This window comes from Petaurus breviceps, unplaced genomic scaffold (assembly GCF_028583685.1).
Source record: "Petaurus breviceps papuanus isolate PSGF00001 unplaced genomic scaffold, PetGlider_PUasm1.0 90763, whole genome shotgun sequence".
Taxonomy (NCBI): Eukaryota; Metazoa; Chordata; class Mammalia; order Diprotodontia; family Petauridae; genus Petaurus; species Petaurus breviceps.
Genome location: NW_027187340.1, coordinates 6,407,047 through 6,423,210, shown reverse-complemented (window position 1 = coordinate 6,423,210; position 16,164 = coordinate 6,407,047). Strand labels below are relative to the sequence as shown.

The window sequence follows — 16,164 nt, the reverse complement described above, 5'->3', positions numbered from 1 at the left end:
CCTTTTAGTAATGATTTTATCAGTTTACTGATCTCAGGTGTTCTTTTTTGGAGGGCAGTTGGGGTTAAGTGACTTGCCCAAGGTCACATGGCTAGTAAGTGTTTTAAGTGTCTGAAGCCAAATTTGAACTCAGGTCCTCCTGACTCCAGAGCCGGTGCTCTATTCATTGCACAACCTAGCCGCCCCAGACCTCAGGCCTTCTTGAAATGAAGTAGAATGACATCTCTCCATCCTTCAAAGCCCAAGCACAGAAGACTTGGCACTTGTGATGCACATTTCTCTTGCTGTTTAGTTGTTTTAGTCATTTCCAACTCTCTATAACCCCATTTGGGGTTTTCTTGGGAAAGATACTAGAGTGATTTTGCCATTTCCTTTTCTAGTTTATTTTACAGATGAGGAAACTGAGGCAAACAGGGTTAAGTGACTAGCCCAGGGTCACACAGCTAGCAAATGTCTGAGGTCAGATTTGAATTTGTCTTCCTGCCTCCAGCCTCAGTACTCAACCATTGCACCACCTAGCTGCCCCTCCTTTCCATTACCTTTTGTCTTTTTTTTAGGTATTAAGTATTTGATTAAAAACAATATTATTCGTGTAAAACATTTAATAAGCAAAAACAGTTGTATGCTTAGTAACTGGTTGTATTTAAATTAATTTCGATACATAAGCATTAATACTATTTTAATTTTTCCCCAACTCTCCATCAGGATTTTTTCCTCTATTTGTGCTCCTTCATTTGTCCTCCAGTGAACATAGTTACGGAATACTACATTCTTCTAGATCTGCTTTTTAAATTTTGCAATATTTCATAAAGGTTTTCAATGCTGAAGAACTTGTTTTCATGACCTTTACATGATGATTGAACTCTGTAGGAGACAGTTTAGTGCCCCAATCACTGAGTTTACCTGGTTTCCCTCTCCATGGGCCTTAGCCTAAGTATGACGTAGTGACTTGTTTTTTTGGGTTGTTTGGGGTTTTTTTTTGTTCTCCTAATTGAAATAGGACTTCAAAAACAGTTGCCCAGTGAGAGTTGTCAGGGAAGCCCCAGGGGAAGGAAGGCTCACCCGGTGTTCTGTAATAAAGAATGAGGCTGCTCTTTTTGAACAAAAGTTCAGGCTTGATCCCCAGTTAGAGAGCAGATCAGAGTTATCCAAGGAGTCAGGTATTGCATAGAGCTCAGAGAGCAATCTTTGTAATCTTGGTGTGGCAGGGATTGGGTCAAAGAGAAATTATTATTTCTTTCATATTAATAAACAATTATTAATTGAGATTAAGATTTTCCCTTTTCTATTTCCTCATTCAGAAATCAGCCCCTTGTAGGTTTTTCAGCCAGCATCTGAAGGACCTTGCTGATAGATGAGATTGTCCAAATCTTTTAGGTACTTGATTTCCAGTCTTGTTGAGAGACCCCACCAAATTGAGGAAATTTAGTTCAGATTAAAGAGTAAAAAAGAATCTAATCTAGGTAAATTCTGATCCATTGTGTTCTCTTCAGGCAAGCTTGGTGGGGAATAGATCCCTTTGTCTAGATTGTCCAAGGCTGGGGTGGTCTGGGAGTAAGTGACATAATCAAAGTCACATCCCTCAGCCGCTCATTAGAATAGGTCCACCTCTCATTATAATATTCATTCTCTCATTAATTGTTAACCAATCAGAGCTGATTGCCTCCTTTGGGAACACCCACTCTTCCAAAGATATATAAACATTGAGAGGGTTCCATGATTCCTCTTCTGATTTATGAAAGTCAAGTGATCATCCTTTTATTAATTATTCACTAACCAAAATTAACGAAATTATTAATTACTCAGGAACTAAGTCTCTTGAAGTTTTTAATATGTCTCATATCCTGTAGAAATTCTATATGATGATCTGTCCCTTCCAGTGTCTCAAACAGCAATCAGTATAAATAGCATATTCAAATATAAAGAGTAAGAATGCTATAAGGTGGTGTATGAGAGCTCATATCAAATAGAAAATGTTCTTTTGTGATTACACTAGTCCTAGGTTGTGCTTACATTGATACTTCTATTCTCAACTCAATAGTTTGTTTACTTAACCAAATTTAGAGATTTTCAGCAAACTTTCTATTTTTATATACGTTATATTAACTTATTTGTGTACATATTCAACCTAACAGGAGGACATAAGCTCCATGAGGAGGAGGCATGTGTACTTTTGCATCTCCCCTACATAGCATAGTGCCAAGCAGATAATAACTACTCAATAAATGTTTCTCGAATAGAATTAAGGATGTACTTTTTTTTAAAGTAATTGGGATTAAGTAACTTACTCAAGGTTACACAGCCAGTTATTTCTGGTTGTGGTGCTAAGTATCTGAGCCTGGATTTGATCTCCAGGTCATCCCGACACTGGGGCCAGTGCTCTTACTCGCTGAGCCACCTGGCCGTCCTGAGGATGTACTTCTTGAGTCTAGCAGAATGATATATTGCTATTGTGAGTTGTTAATATATTTTGTTGTCATTTAGTTGCTTTTCGTTTGTATTCAACTCTTTGTGAGCCCAGTTGGAGTTTTCTTGGCAGATACTTGGATAGTTTGCCATTTCCTTCTCCAGTTCATTTTACAGATGAGGAAACTGAGGCAAACAGGGTTACGTGAACTTGCCCAGGGTCACACAGCTAGTGAATGTCTTGAGACTGGATTTGAACTCAGGAAGATGAGCCTTCCTGACTCCAGACCCAGCACTTTTATCTACTGTACCACCTGACTGCCTTTTAAATATGCTACTCTACCTTAATAAATATTGAGGCAACTAGATAACACAGTAGATAGAGCCTTGGGCCTGAACTAAAAAAGTTTTCAGTTCAAATCCAGCTGCAGACACCAGTTGTGTGACCTAGAGCAAAACACAACCTCTGCCTCAGTTTCCTCAACACTAAAATGATAAGTGAGATAATAACAGCATCTACTTCATAGTAAGGATCAAATGAGATAATATTTATAAAGCATTTAGCAGTGCCTGGTATATAGTAGGCACTTAATAAATGCTTCTCTAATGAGAGTAGGGAAGAAAACAAAAACTTAAATGAAAGAACAGAAATATAACATTTATAAAGAGCTTACTATGTGCCAGGCACTACGCTAGGCAATTTACATTTATTATCTCATTTGATCCTCACAACAACCCTGGAAGACAGGACATCAGCTAATATATATATATATATATATATATATATATATATATATATATATATACATACATAAGTATTCAAAAGTAGAATGGGCTGTTCCAGTAGAATGGGTTTCCCCTTCATTGGAATTCTTCAGGCAAAACCCTGATGACCATTTGTTTTTTGTTTTTTTAGTGAAGGTTTTTTTTTTTTTACTTTTGGAAGTTATATTGTTCCCTATTGTTTCTTTTTTTTTTTTTATTAAATTTTTACTTTTAGTTTACATCATTCATTTCCACAAGATTTTGAGTTACAAATTTTCTCCCCGTCTTTCCCCTCCCCACAGCCCCAAAACAGCAATCCCACTGAATACCCCCTCCCCCAATCTGCTCTCTTCTATATCCTCCCTCATTCCCCCTCCAACTTTCAGTAGGGCAAGATGGATCTCTATGCCCCAGTGCCTACTGTATATCATATTTCCCAGTTGCATGTTAAAAAAATATAATAAATGTGTATATATATATATATTTTTTTAAACATTTGATTTTAAAACTTTGGATTCCAGATTCTTTCCCTTCCTCCCTCATCACCCACCCTTACTGGGAAGATAAGCAATTCAATATAGGTTATACAAGTGTAGCTACACAAAACATTTCCATAGTGGATATATTGTGAAAGATTGACTATATTACTTTCCATCTATCCTGCCCCCCCACTTGTTCTTTTCTCTACTTGGACCCTGTCCCTTTTCAAAAGTGTGTGCTTACAACTTCCCTCCCCCTCAATCAACCCTCCTCTCCATCATCCCCCCCCTCTCATCCATTTCCCCCCTACCCTCCTGTAGGGTGAAATACCCTATTTAGTGTATATGTCTTTCCCTTCCTAAGCCAATTTCAATGAGAGTAAGGTTGACCCATCCCCTTTTGCCTTCCTCTTTTTCCCCTCCATTGTAACAGTTTTCTCTTGCCTCTTCTATATGAGATAATTTACCCCATTCTGTCTCTTCCCATCTCCTCTCATTATATTCCTCTCTCACCTCTCAATTTCACCTTTTAAGTTCATCCTTTCCTATTCAACTGGTCCTGTGTCCTCTATGTATACCTGTACACATATATACACACACTCACATATGTATTCATATGCCCATATTTCCTCCTATATAGACATATGAATATATGTATACATACATATACATATATATATATACATTTCTATTCCATTCAACTATTCTCATACTGAGAAAAATTTCATAAGTTACAATTATCATTTTTCCATGTAGGCATGTAAATATTTCAACTTTGATAAGTTCCTTATGATTTCTTTTCCCTGTTTACCTTCTCATGCTTCTCTTGCTTCTTGTATCTGAATGTCAAATTTTCTATTCAACTCTGGTTTTTTCATCAAGAATGTTTGAAAGTCCTCTATTCCATTGAAAAACCATATTTTCCCCTGAAACATGATACTCAGTTTTGATGGGTAGGTGATTCTTGGTTTTAATCCCAGCTCCTTTGACCTCCGGAATATCATATTCCAAGCCCTTTGATCCCTCAATGTAGAAGCTGCCAGATACTGTGTTATCCTGATTGTGTTTGGATCTGTTTAATAGTATCTTGATTTCTCATAAAGTCACTAGCTTCCATTTGCTCCAATCTAAGTCTAAAGGAATGATTCTCTTCAGTGAGCTTTTGAGATTCTTTTTCCATCTGGAAAATTTGGCTTTTTAAGGCATTCTTCTCCTCATTGCCTTTTTGAGCCTCTTTTGCCATTTGAGTTACTCTATTTTTTTTTTATTAAAGCAGTTGGGGTTAAGTAACTTGCTCAAGATTACACGGCCAGTTTTTTTTGTGTGGGTGTTAAGTATCGGGGGCCAGAACCAATTCCGGGTCCTCCTGGCTCTGGGGCCAGTGCTCTTAATCACTGCACCACCTAGCCGCCCCGAGTCAGTCTGCTTTTTAAAGGTGTTATTTTCTTCAGTCAGTTGTTGACTCTCTTTTGATGATTTTCTGCCATCATTCTCATTTTTCTTCCCAATTTTTCCTCCACTTCTCTTATTTGGTTTTCAAAATCCTTCTTGAGCTCCTCTATGGCCTGTAATCAGTTCATATTTTTCTTGGAAGCTTTCAGTACAGAAGTTCTGACTTTGCTGTCTTCCTCCTGTTCCATGCTTTGATCCTTTTTGTCCCCAAAATAATAGTCTAATGTCGCAGTGCTCTGCTTACTTTGTTTCCTTTGCTTGCTCATGTTGCCACTCAATTAGTTGACTTTTGAGCTTTATGCCACAGTAGACCTCTGCTTTCAGAGAGGAGAGCTTTGTCCCAAATCACTAGGGTTTTTGCAGCTTCCCCAGCTATTAGTTAACTGCCCTCTCTGAAGCCTCCACCAGCTCTGGCACCTGGTCATGCACCCCAGGACTTCCACCCTAGACAGCAATCCAGATCCAAGCAGGTTAAAACAAGAGCTATTACCCCTCAGAATGGTTGCTTGGTCTGTCTACAATATGAATGCCAGGAGCTCTGAAGCAGCCACACAGCAGCGGTTGCTACACCTCAGCAGCTTCTCCCTCTGGGGGGCAGAGGACAGTCTGCACTCTCAGATCCCCTGTTCCCAAAGTCCACTGACCTCTCACTTTGTCTTTGGCATTTATGGGTTGATAATTCTGGAAACTGCCACAGCTGCTGGTGATCCACTTTCCCCAAGTCCTTTCAGCTGTGCCTGGTTGGGCCACCCTGGGGCTAAAAACAGAAGCTCATGCAGGGCTTGGCTCTGCTCCCAGTGGGCTGCAATGGACCCTTCCTGCAAGGTTGCTGAGCTGCCTTCCACAGGAGGTTTGTTTCTCTCTGTTACTTTGTGGGTTCTGTAGCTCTAAAGTTTGTTTAGAGTCACTTTTATAGGTATTTGAGGTGGTTATGGGGGGAGCGCAGGGAGTCTTCCTGCTTCTATGCCACCATCTTGGCTCCTCCCCCTGACTACCGTTTATTGAGGGGTTTTGAAGAGGAGAATCCTTATATCCTTGATGTTGGATTAGATGGTCTCTAAGGCACCTTTAACTCTAACATTCAATGATATGTAGATATATATGTATACATAAATACATTTACACTCAGATTTGTGTGTATATGTATATATGTTGGGTGGAGGGTTATATACATATGTATGGTAGATAGTTGACACAGTGGATGGAGTGCCAGGCTTCGAGTCAGTAAGACATCTTCATGAGTTCAAATCTGGCCTCAAACATTTACTAGTTCTGTGACTCTGGATTTAACCCTAACCCTATTTGCTTTAGTTTCCTCATCTGTAAAATAAGCTGGAGAAGGAAATGGCAAACCACTCTAGTATCTCTGCCAATAAAACCCCAAATACAGTCACGAAGAATCTAACACGACTGAAAACAATTGAACAACATACATAAATGTATAAATTACTCACTGTCTCCGTGTTTTTTGTATTTTGTTATTTAATGACAATTCTTTCAGAGAGATTTCTAAAGATTGCCAGTTAAATGTTTTTCATGCAATTGACTGTACTAAACCTTTTTTTTCCCTTGGATGTTATTGGCTATTCCAAAATCTGCAAAAAAAAAACAAAAAACAAACCTAAACTTTTCCCTAAAAGTTTTTGTTTTTATCTTTGGATTATATGACTTAAAATCTCCCTTTTCTATGCTACTATACAACTTACCAACCTCCATGTCTGCCTAGACTCATTGGCCTTAGTCCCATGGGTGACTATGTTTTATGAATAATGTTGTAAGCTTAATATGACAATATTCTGATATACCTATGAAAGTTGATGCATCTTTGTATGTGGAGCTCTCTTTGAAGTCTTTAGGCATGCCACATGTTTAATATATTCACAGATGAATGAGTACCTAACATTTAGTCCTAGTAAATGATACTTCTGAGGGAGAAACTCCAAAATCCAATGACTATCAAGATTGCATTTTTAACCCTATAAAATTGTAGTTTCTTAGACTTGGAGTTCATTTTAGGGTAGTAACAAATCATCAGAGAGCAAGTCCTTTATGTTATCTAAATGTATACATATTTGTGTATGTGTATGTACATATACACATGCATACATATATTATATATACACAAATGCATACATATGTGTATATGTACATGTGTATACACACACATATATTTAAACTTCCCTTTCCTTGAGCCCTTCATCTAAAGATTTACTATGATCCAGTGAGAATGGTTTCCTTATTGTTCCTTATATCTCTCAGTTCTGAATTTTCATTGGCTGTTCCCCATGCCTGGAATTCTCTCCTCCATCTCCAACTCCTGGTTTCCCTGGTTTCCTTCAAGTCTCAGTTAAAATTCCCATCTTCATCAAGAAGCCTTTCCCAGTGCCTCTTAATGCTAATACCTTCTCTCTAAATTGTTGCTGTTTTTGTTGAGTCATTACAGTCACATCTGACTCTCTGTGACCCCATTTGGGGTTTTCTTGGCAGATACTGGAGTGGTTTGTCATTTCCATCTCCAGCTAATTTTATGGATGAGGAAACTGAGGCAAACATGATCAAGTGACTTGACCAGGGTCACACAGCTAGTAAATGTCTGAGGTCAGATTTGAACTCAGTGCTTCTTGACTCCATGGCCAGCACTCTATCCTCTGTGTCACCTAGCTAGCAGCCTCTCATTTACACTATGTAGATCTTATATGTACATAGTTGTTCCATATTGTATCCCCCACTAGACTGTAAGCTCCTTGAGGGCAGTGACTATTTTTATCTATCTTTGTGTCCCAAGCACTTAGCATAAAACAAACTTAATAAATGCTTGCTGACTAACTTAGCACTAGGTAACTCTCTAGGATTCTAAGCTGCACAAAAGGTGCTGACCTGTAATTAGTAGCAGGGGTTTCTTCATCAGGAGTTTCCTATATCTATGAAATCACAGTGTCAGTCCCTAGGCTGATCCATGTGTGCAAGGTACACAGGGGTCAAAAATACAAAAGTAAAATTGTCTTTGACCCCAAAGAGATTCATTTCTACTTATGTGCAAGGAGGAGGGAAATCATTTGTATAGATAAGCAAATATAAAGTATATCACCCCCCCAAAAAAAATTTATTAGATTACAGATCTATGAAACTATTATAGTACTCTTATCTTAAAGTGCATCCTAGAAAACAGAACTGGTTAGAGACACATGATGTAGTGACCCTTTTCTTCTAATTTCACCTCTGTAGATCAGCATCAGGAGAAATTATTGGGTAAAAACTCTGCTCTTGTACTATCATTTTGAGGATTGTGACTTCACTTTGAAATGCCATAGAAAAACTTTATTAGATCATGCGTAGAAGGGAAAGGAGTGGTTTTCATCACCCTGGTGGCCTTTCACTAGCAAGTGAAAAATAACAAAATACAGAATATTTCATTGGGCTAAGAATGATAAGAAATCTCTTTCTATCTCTGGGGCAGCAGAAAAGCTCAAGCAGATTTTTCCAGCAATTTCATTCTATTGACAAATAATACTGTATAACTCTAGGAATCTTCTTCATTCTCACTGTTGACCTTTGATGTAGTTCCAAATTATAATAACTCTCCTTCCAATGCTTTCAGTTAGATCCAAATATCCAAACATTGAATTCTTTGGTCTTTTATGACTCTAACACAGTTTTGGGTTGTTGTTGGGTTTTTTGTTTGTTTTTTTTATTGAACTTATGAAGTCCTCAGTCTGGGGAATTAGTGTAACAACACAGATGGAAATCATCTTCTGTGAATTAGTCTTAGAAAGTTTCTTGGAGGTGCTGAAAGATTAAGTGACTTGTCTAGACTACAGTTACAGGCATGAAGCAAAGGCAAAAAGTAAAACTCTCCTCATCAGGTGGAATTTGGAATTTGTCACTAGAGTAAGTCTTAGCTCTTCTGGTATGCCCTCTGAGAACCCAGGATCAACTTTATTTTGTGATGAGGTACTAAAGGACTTTAGTGGAGGTCTGTGCTTCTTAATGGTTTCTGTCCATAAATGTCATGTTGGAAGTTTGTGATAGAATTAACCCTCTGTATAAGTTATGTATTTGATAGAAGGAAAGAATATAGAACTGGGAAAAAAAAACCTTAAGGATTCTACTCCGAAGGGTTTTTAACAAAGGGTCCATGAACTTTTTAAAAAGTTTTTTATTTCTATATTTAATTGGTTTCCTTTGTAATTATGTGTATTTGTTGTAATTATGTGTATTTAAAATTCTCATTCTGAAAAGAATTCCATAGGCTTCACCAGACTGCCAAACAGCTTCATGACACATAATGAAGAGCCCCTGATTTAGTCAAACTTGCTCATTTTACAAATGAGAAAAGCCCAGAGTGGTTAAGTAATTTTTTCCAAGGTGACCCAAATAATATGTGATAGAATTAGTATTCAAACCCAGGTTCTCTAACTTCAAATACTATGCCTTCAGTACTATATTTTGCAGTCTGTTCTGAGGTGCTTTAAATATTCTAGAAACCACAGGATCATAATCTTGAGCTAGGAAGGACATCAGAAGATGCCTAGCCTAAGCTCCCCTTTTTATATTTGAAGAAACCCAGTCTCAAGCATCTCAGAAAAGTTAATATATTTTTGTCTTTATTTTAACATCACCTGGATTTCCCCAACTTCCTTATTCTACACCCCACCACCCACCCCCAGCTATCCTTTACAAGGAAGTGGGATTTTTTTTTTGGAAGAAAGGAGGGAGGGAGGGAAGGAAGGAAAGAAGAGAAGAATGAAGGAAGGAAGGAAGAGAGGGAGGCAGTGAAGGAGGGAGGGAGGTAAAGAAGGGAAGGAGGAAGGAGAAGATTGAAAGGGTTAAGAGAAAACAGAAGTCCGCGTTTTTTATTTTGATTTGCCCAAATTCACATAGGTAGTAAATGTTGAAGGTGGGATTTGACCAGAGTTCTTCGGAATCTAGTTTGTGATTAAGGTCATGCCACCACATCGTTAAATACTGAAAATACACTTGTATTTAGAGTGTTTCCACCTAGTCATATGAGCTTATTAACAATTAGAAGAGTTACAATTCATTTTAGCTCCTTTGGTGAGGATGGAGAGAGACAGAGAGATGGGGACAGAAACAGAGAGAGGGAGGCAGGGAGGGAGGCAGGGAGGGAGGGAGGGGGGGGGGAGGACGGGGGGCAAGAGCGTTAAATACTGAAAATACAATTGTATTTAGAGTGTTTCCACCTAGTCATGGGGGGGGGAGGGAGGGGGGGGGGAGGGGGGGGGAGAGAGAGAGAGAGAGAGAGAGAGAGAGAGAGAGAAGGAGGAAAGGAGGGAAGAAGGGAAGGAGGGGAAGAGGAGAATGGGGGAGGGAAGAGGGGATTTGGGGATTTTACTACTCTCAAGATAAATTACTTTGTAAGTTATGAGACATATACCCAGAATGAAATTGAAGGCAATAAATACAAAATTAACTTTTCTGGAAGATAAAAGGAATTACTCTGAAAGATGTGAGTTCAAAGTTGGGTGGCTTTGCCTTAAGAGTAGAATTGAGTAATATTTGGGGATATAAAACAGATGTAGAGGGTCAGCACGCAACATAGTCCCCCAGAGTAATGAGGCAGCTCTCCCGATCTCCTCTGGGCTCTTACTCTTCCTGACTGTTAATTTATGTGCCTGTGAAACTACATTAGATACTGTGGAGTTGACCAGATCAATTCCACAGACAGATAAATTAAATCATAGGAAGCCAATCACGGAAAATCCAAGCAAAATATTAACACTTTGTCTGACTGAACATTATCACAGACTTTGAGAGTTGGAAGGGACTCCTGTGGTGATCTGGTCCAAATCATACATAAAAGGAATTCCCACTATAACATGCCTGAGAAGTGATTGTCCAGCCTCTGCTTAAAGATCTTGAAGGAGGGTGATCCAACCACTTTCTGAGGCAGTCCATTCAAAAAAATATTTTTTCATTTTACTATACACTTTTATTTTTTTAATTAAAAATTTTTTTTGTTTTTAACTTATGGAATAAAAGAAGCATTCCTATAACATAATATCATAAAGAAGATAATTGCACATGAAACTGCAAATCTATTACTTACAACTTGCTACCCCCTTTTAAATACAGAACAAAGTGATGTTTGATTTTTTTATTTTTTTCTTCCCTCCCCCCACCCTAGAGATGGCTACACAAATATATACATACATACACATATACACACAAATATGTAGACATACACACACACATATACGTAAAATCATTCTATACATACTTCTTTTTCTCAGTTCTTTCTCTGGATGCAAATGTAATTTTCCTTCATGTGTTTTTCAAATTTTGGATACATCTAATGGCTAGGAAGACTTTTCTGGAAATCAGTCCTAGCCTCTTTTCATATTCTACCAGTTGCTCCTGGTTCTGTTCTCTGGGACCAAATAGAGCAACCCTATTCCCTCCTCTATATGACAGCCCATTAACTACTTGAAGATGTCTATCATATCATCCTCTCTACTTCCCCCTCGGCTCCAGTCTTCTCTTCTCTAAGTTAGACATGTACATACAGTTCCTTCAGCTAGCTCCCTTGGACTCAAGGCTCTCTACCTTCCTGGATGTACTCTTTTCTATACTTTCCAGTTTAACAGTATACCCAGTATAAATACCCCACTTAACTACAAAGGACCTATGAAAGAAGACTGTCTGCATCCAGAGAAAGAACTGGTAAATAGAAGTATGTATAGAATGACTTTACATATATATATATACATATTTGTGCCTAATGGTGTCCATCTCTGGGAATGGGTGAGGGAAGAGAAAAAAAAGGTACTTGATAACTTTATTATATATTTAAATGGAACAGTAAGTTATGTCCAATTTGCAGTTTCATGTGTTAAGTATCTCTTTTATTATACTATGTTATGGAAAATCTTGTTTTATTCTATAAATTAATAGTAAAATAAAACAATATCCCCATAGATACAGCTCAAATCCTATTTCCTTTGTGAAACTTTTCACAACTACTCCAGTCTAATACAATCTCTTCCTCATTTTTCTATCACTCCTTAAAACTTATTTATCCCTTGTCTTTGGTTCATGAATCATCATGAAATAATGAGATAATACTAAGTGAACCAATATCGGTGATATAATGTATACACATTGCTTTATGTCTTTCAAAGCACTATGTAAATGTGGTCTTTATTGTTAATATTATTAATGTGTCATCTCTTCTATTGTCATGTTTAGCTGTTCCATTCAATTTTTTGGTATATTTATTACTCATCTTTCCAAACTAGATTGTCAGGTCCTAGAGACAAGGACTCATTATATATATAAATTTTGGTTGAGTTGAAACAACCTAGTGAGTGAGATTTTCTAACTAGGAGATGTGACTGTTGAGAAAAGTGATTTTGAGACTGAAAGGATTCATACCAAAGTACAGAGACAGTGAGGTACAATGGACAGAAGACTAGACTTGGCGTCAGGAGGAGCAGGGTTCATATCCTACCTCAGCATCATAATAGCTGTCATCTAAATAGCCCTTTAAGATTTGGGGAAGCAATTTACATACATTTATCATTTGGTCTTCACAATAACTTTAGGATGTAGATACTATTATTATCCCACCTTTATGGATTGTGAAATTGAATTTCAGAGAGGTTAAATGTCTTACCCGGGATTACACATTTTTAAGGCAGGATACAAATCCAGGTTTTTCTAACTCCTAAATACCAACTTTGTGATATGGTCAAGTCCACCTCTATGTGACAACAATAGAATTTATCTTTTAGTCACAGATGAATGGTGATATTAATTGGTAAGTTCTCATGCTAGCAAAATTGTAGCTCCTTCCTTTCTCATTCACAATAACAGTCATAAACTGATTAGTTCAGATGTGTAATTCCACAATATTTGGGCTTTTGAAAATAGCCATTTCGCCATTCTTCCTGGGTTTTTTTTTAAAGTACATATTACTAAGACAAAGGCATTCATTCAATTTGGTTAGTTGAATAGAGGAAGGAACAGGGGGAAGTTAAGACACCTTGCTGATGTACTGATTTAATTTTTTCCTTAATTTTAGTTTCTTTAAAATATATTTTATTGATATTTTTATAGCATCTAAATTTCTTCCATACATCTTCCCTCCCTCATCTCAGAAATTCACCCCATATAATAACAACAAAAAAAAATTAAAGCAAAAAAAAAAGAGGAAGAAGAGGGGAAAACTTGTTATCAATCTAGATGATTATCTGAATTTTTATTTTTCATCTGAATGTTTTGGGCTTCTATAAACATAGTCAACTGACACCTAGTTTGTGCTGAAGGTGCAAATTACAAGCAGTGTGGGAGAGCTTTGCAGCATCATGGCAGGTTCTGGGTGTGGTAGTGCATGTCTGCAATCACTTCTTCTGAGGAGTCTGAGGCTATCAAATCTCTTGAGTTTAGAAGTCTGCAGTGGGTATACCATTTAGGTGTCTGCATAAAATCTAACATGAATATAGTGATCTCCAGGGAACAGGATTCTTGGAGGTTGCTTGAGGAGAGAACTGGTCAGGTTGAAAACAGAGCAGGTCAAAACTTCTGTACCGATCAAAGTGGCCCCAAAGGAGTCTCTGCTACTTCTAGCCTGTGGAAAATAAGCACACCCAGTCCTTTAAAAAAGCCTCCCAGCAGGTTAAGATCTTTCTGGAGTATTGGCTAATGCTTTGTTACTAACATCACTCATCCCCTCTTAATTGTTATAGATAAGAGTGTTATGAAATGTGTCTTCATGGTATATAGAACACTTGAAAGCAGGATTGATTGAATTCTTTTTTTTTCTCCTTGCCAAACCTTCTGACAGTTTCAAAGACAGCATGGAAAAATCCTCCTATTCAGACTGGCTCATCAATAATAGCATTGCTGAGCTGGTAGCTTCCACAGGCCTTCCAGTGAACATTACTGATGCTTATCAGGATCCTCGCTTGGATGCCGAAGTAAGAGATGTTCTTTCATTTCCATCTCATTTGACGTTGTCATATTGTTGTGTGCCATGTATAATAACAAAAGCTAATGTCATAGAGAAGAATGCCATTGCTGGAATTTATCCTTTTGCTCTGACATCTTTTTTAAGTTCAGAGCTCTAATATTTGCATTGGTGCCTGAGACATTTTCCAAATTCTGCCCTACTTCCTGGTAAGGCTGCTGCCATCTTTGTAGTCTAATGTCATTTGTGCTTGATTGGGGAAAACTGTAGTTTTAAACTCAGAGAGTTTGAATATTAATCAATCAATAAATATTTATGTAACACCTACACCAAGCACTGTGGTAGGGGCCAGGAGATCTAAGGACAAAAGTGAGCCCGTCCCTGACCTGATGGAGCATATATTCTAGTGGAGGACACAACATATATGTGTACAAGTATACACCTGATATACACAAGAGGAATCCAAGGTGGTTTGGGGAGAGACAGTACTGGTGGCTACAAGGATCTGAAGAACACAGCACTGCAGCTGAGTCTGAATGAACAAACAAATGAGTGAATGAATGAATGAACGAATGAATGAATGAATAAAAAAGCATTTATTAAGTGCTAAGTGTTGAGGATATCAATACAAAACTGAACTCAACCCTGATCTTGCGGAATTAATATTCTAACCAGAGAGGAGGAAAAAATATATATATATACACACACACGCACACGCACACATACACATATAAACAGTAACTCTGTGTTATGCTGTATTATGCCTATGTATCATGGCATGTGTATGTAATGTAATAGCATACAATATGACATGCTGCTATGTGTCATATACATGTCATGACATGCACATACAATGTGCTGTTATACTTCTATGTCTTGTTATACATGTCATGTCATGCCCATAGGATATGCTGCTATGTGCCATGCATATGTATATATGTCATGCCATGGCATGCACACACAACATGAAGCCATAGAGTATTCAGTGTTATACCTATATGTCATCTCATGCATATGAGATATGTTGTTATACATTGTGCTGGGTTATATGTCATGTCATTTCATACAGTACAACATTTTGATGTTATATGTTATACTGTGTCACATCTATATGGCACGCATATGACTGCTATGCATATGTCTCAACACAGTGTGATAAGCTGCTATATGTTATGATATGCTACGCCATGCCATATTATCAGATATGTCACACTGTACCTATATGTCATAGATTGTCATGTATGTCACACAATGTTACTATGTCACTTGTATTGCATCTTACCACACATGCTTATCACACATGTTATGTCCTATTTCACTCCTCTCCCTGGGGCTTTCCAGTTACCCTTATGGGAATTTTGGGGGTGTTTAATCTCCCTGTCATTGGTTCAAGCCTTCACTGATTTTTTAAAAATATATTATTCCCTTCCATGCACTATGGTTCAGCCATATTGGCCTATTTGCTGCTTCACATAGACCTCTGCACTGTCTGTCCCTGGTGCCTAACATGTGTGACTGCTTTGCCTTGACCTTTATTCCCCTGCCATCTTTATGTCATGTTCCTTTATTCTGACCTCCCTCTAACCAGACCCTTCAGCTCTGTTCTGTGCTCCTGGGTTTCTGATTAGTGAGAGTTCACCATAAATAGCTGACCCAGACCCATAACATTGTTATTCCCTAGTGATCTTCTTTCTGTGTCCCTGGTCTCCAGCCTCCATCTCCAACTGGGTTCTCCAGCTGTGTAGGCAGAGGGTCCTATGTAGGTAAATATGTGTACACACACATGCATACATAGTACAATGTATATAATACACAAACAATGCACATGTGTGCATATGTGTGTGTGTGTGTGTAAATATGTGTATATATGTGTATAACATTTTTTAACCTATTAGGAACTCCTGGTGTGAAAACTCCTTCCAATGTAGTCATGGATTTTGCTGATCACTGACTTACAATAGTAAAGAACTGTCTAGGGCATATAAGAGTTAATTGACTTGCCCAGAATCACACCACTATTATGTTTCAAAGGCAAAACTTGAGCCTAGCTCTTTCTTTTTCCAAGGTCAGCCATCTGACCATTAACAATCCTCAGCATCATAATAGCTGTCATCTAAATAGCCCTTTAAGATTTGG

General features: G+C 37.9%; 1 protein-coding gene across 1 annotated transcript in view; it reads left to right on the top strand.

Moving 5' to 3' along the window:
• The window catches only part of LOC138146579 (dual 3',5'-cyclic-AMP and -GMP phosphodiesterase 11A-like), a 76,497-nt gene that overhangs the window by 56,809 nt on the left and 3,524 nt on the right, over positions 1-16,164 (top strand). Inside the window, exon 4 of the mRNA XM_069068596.1 lies at positions 13,906-14,038. Within this exon, the coding sequence (XP_068924697.1) occupies positions 13,906-14,038 (133 nt within the window). The remainder of the gene's footprint in view (positions 1-13,905; positions 14,039-16,164) is intronic.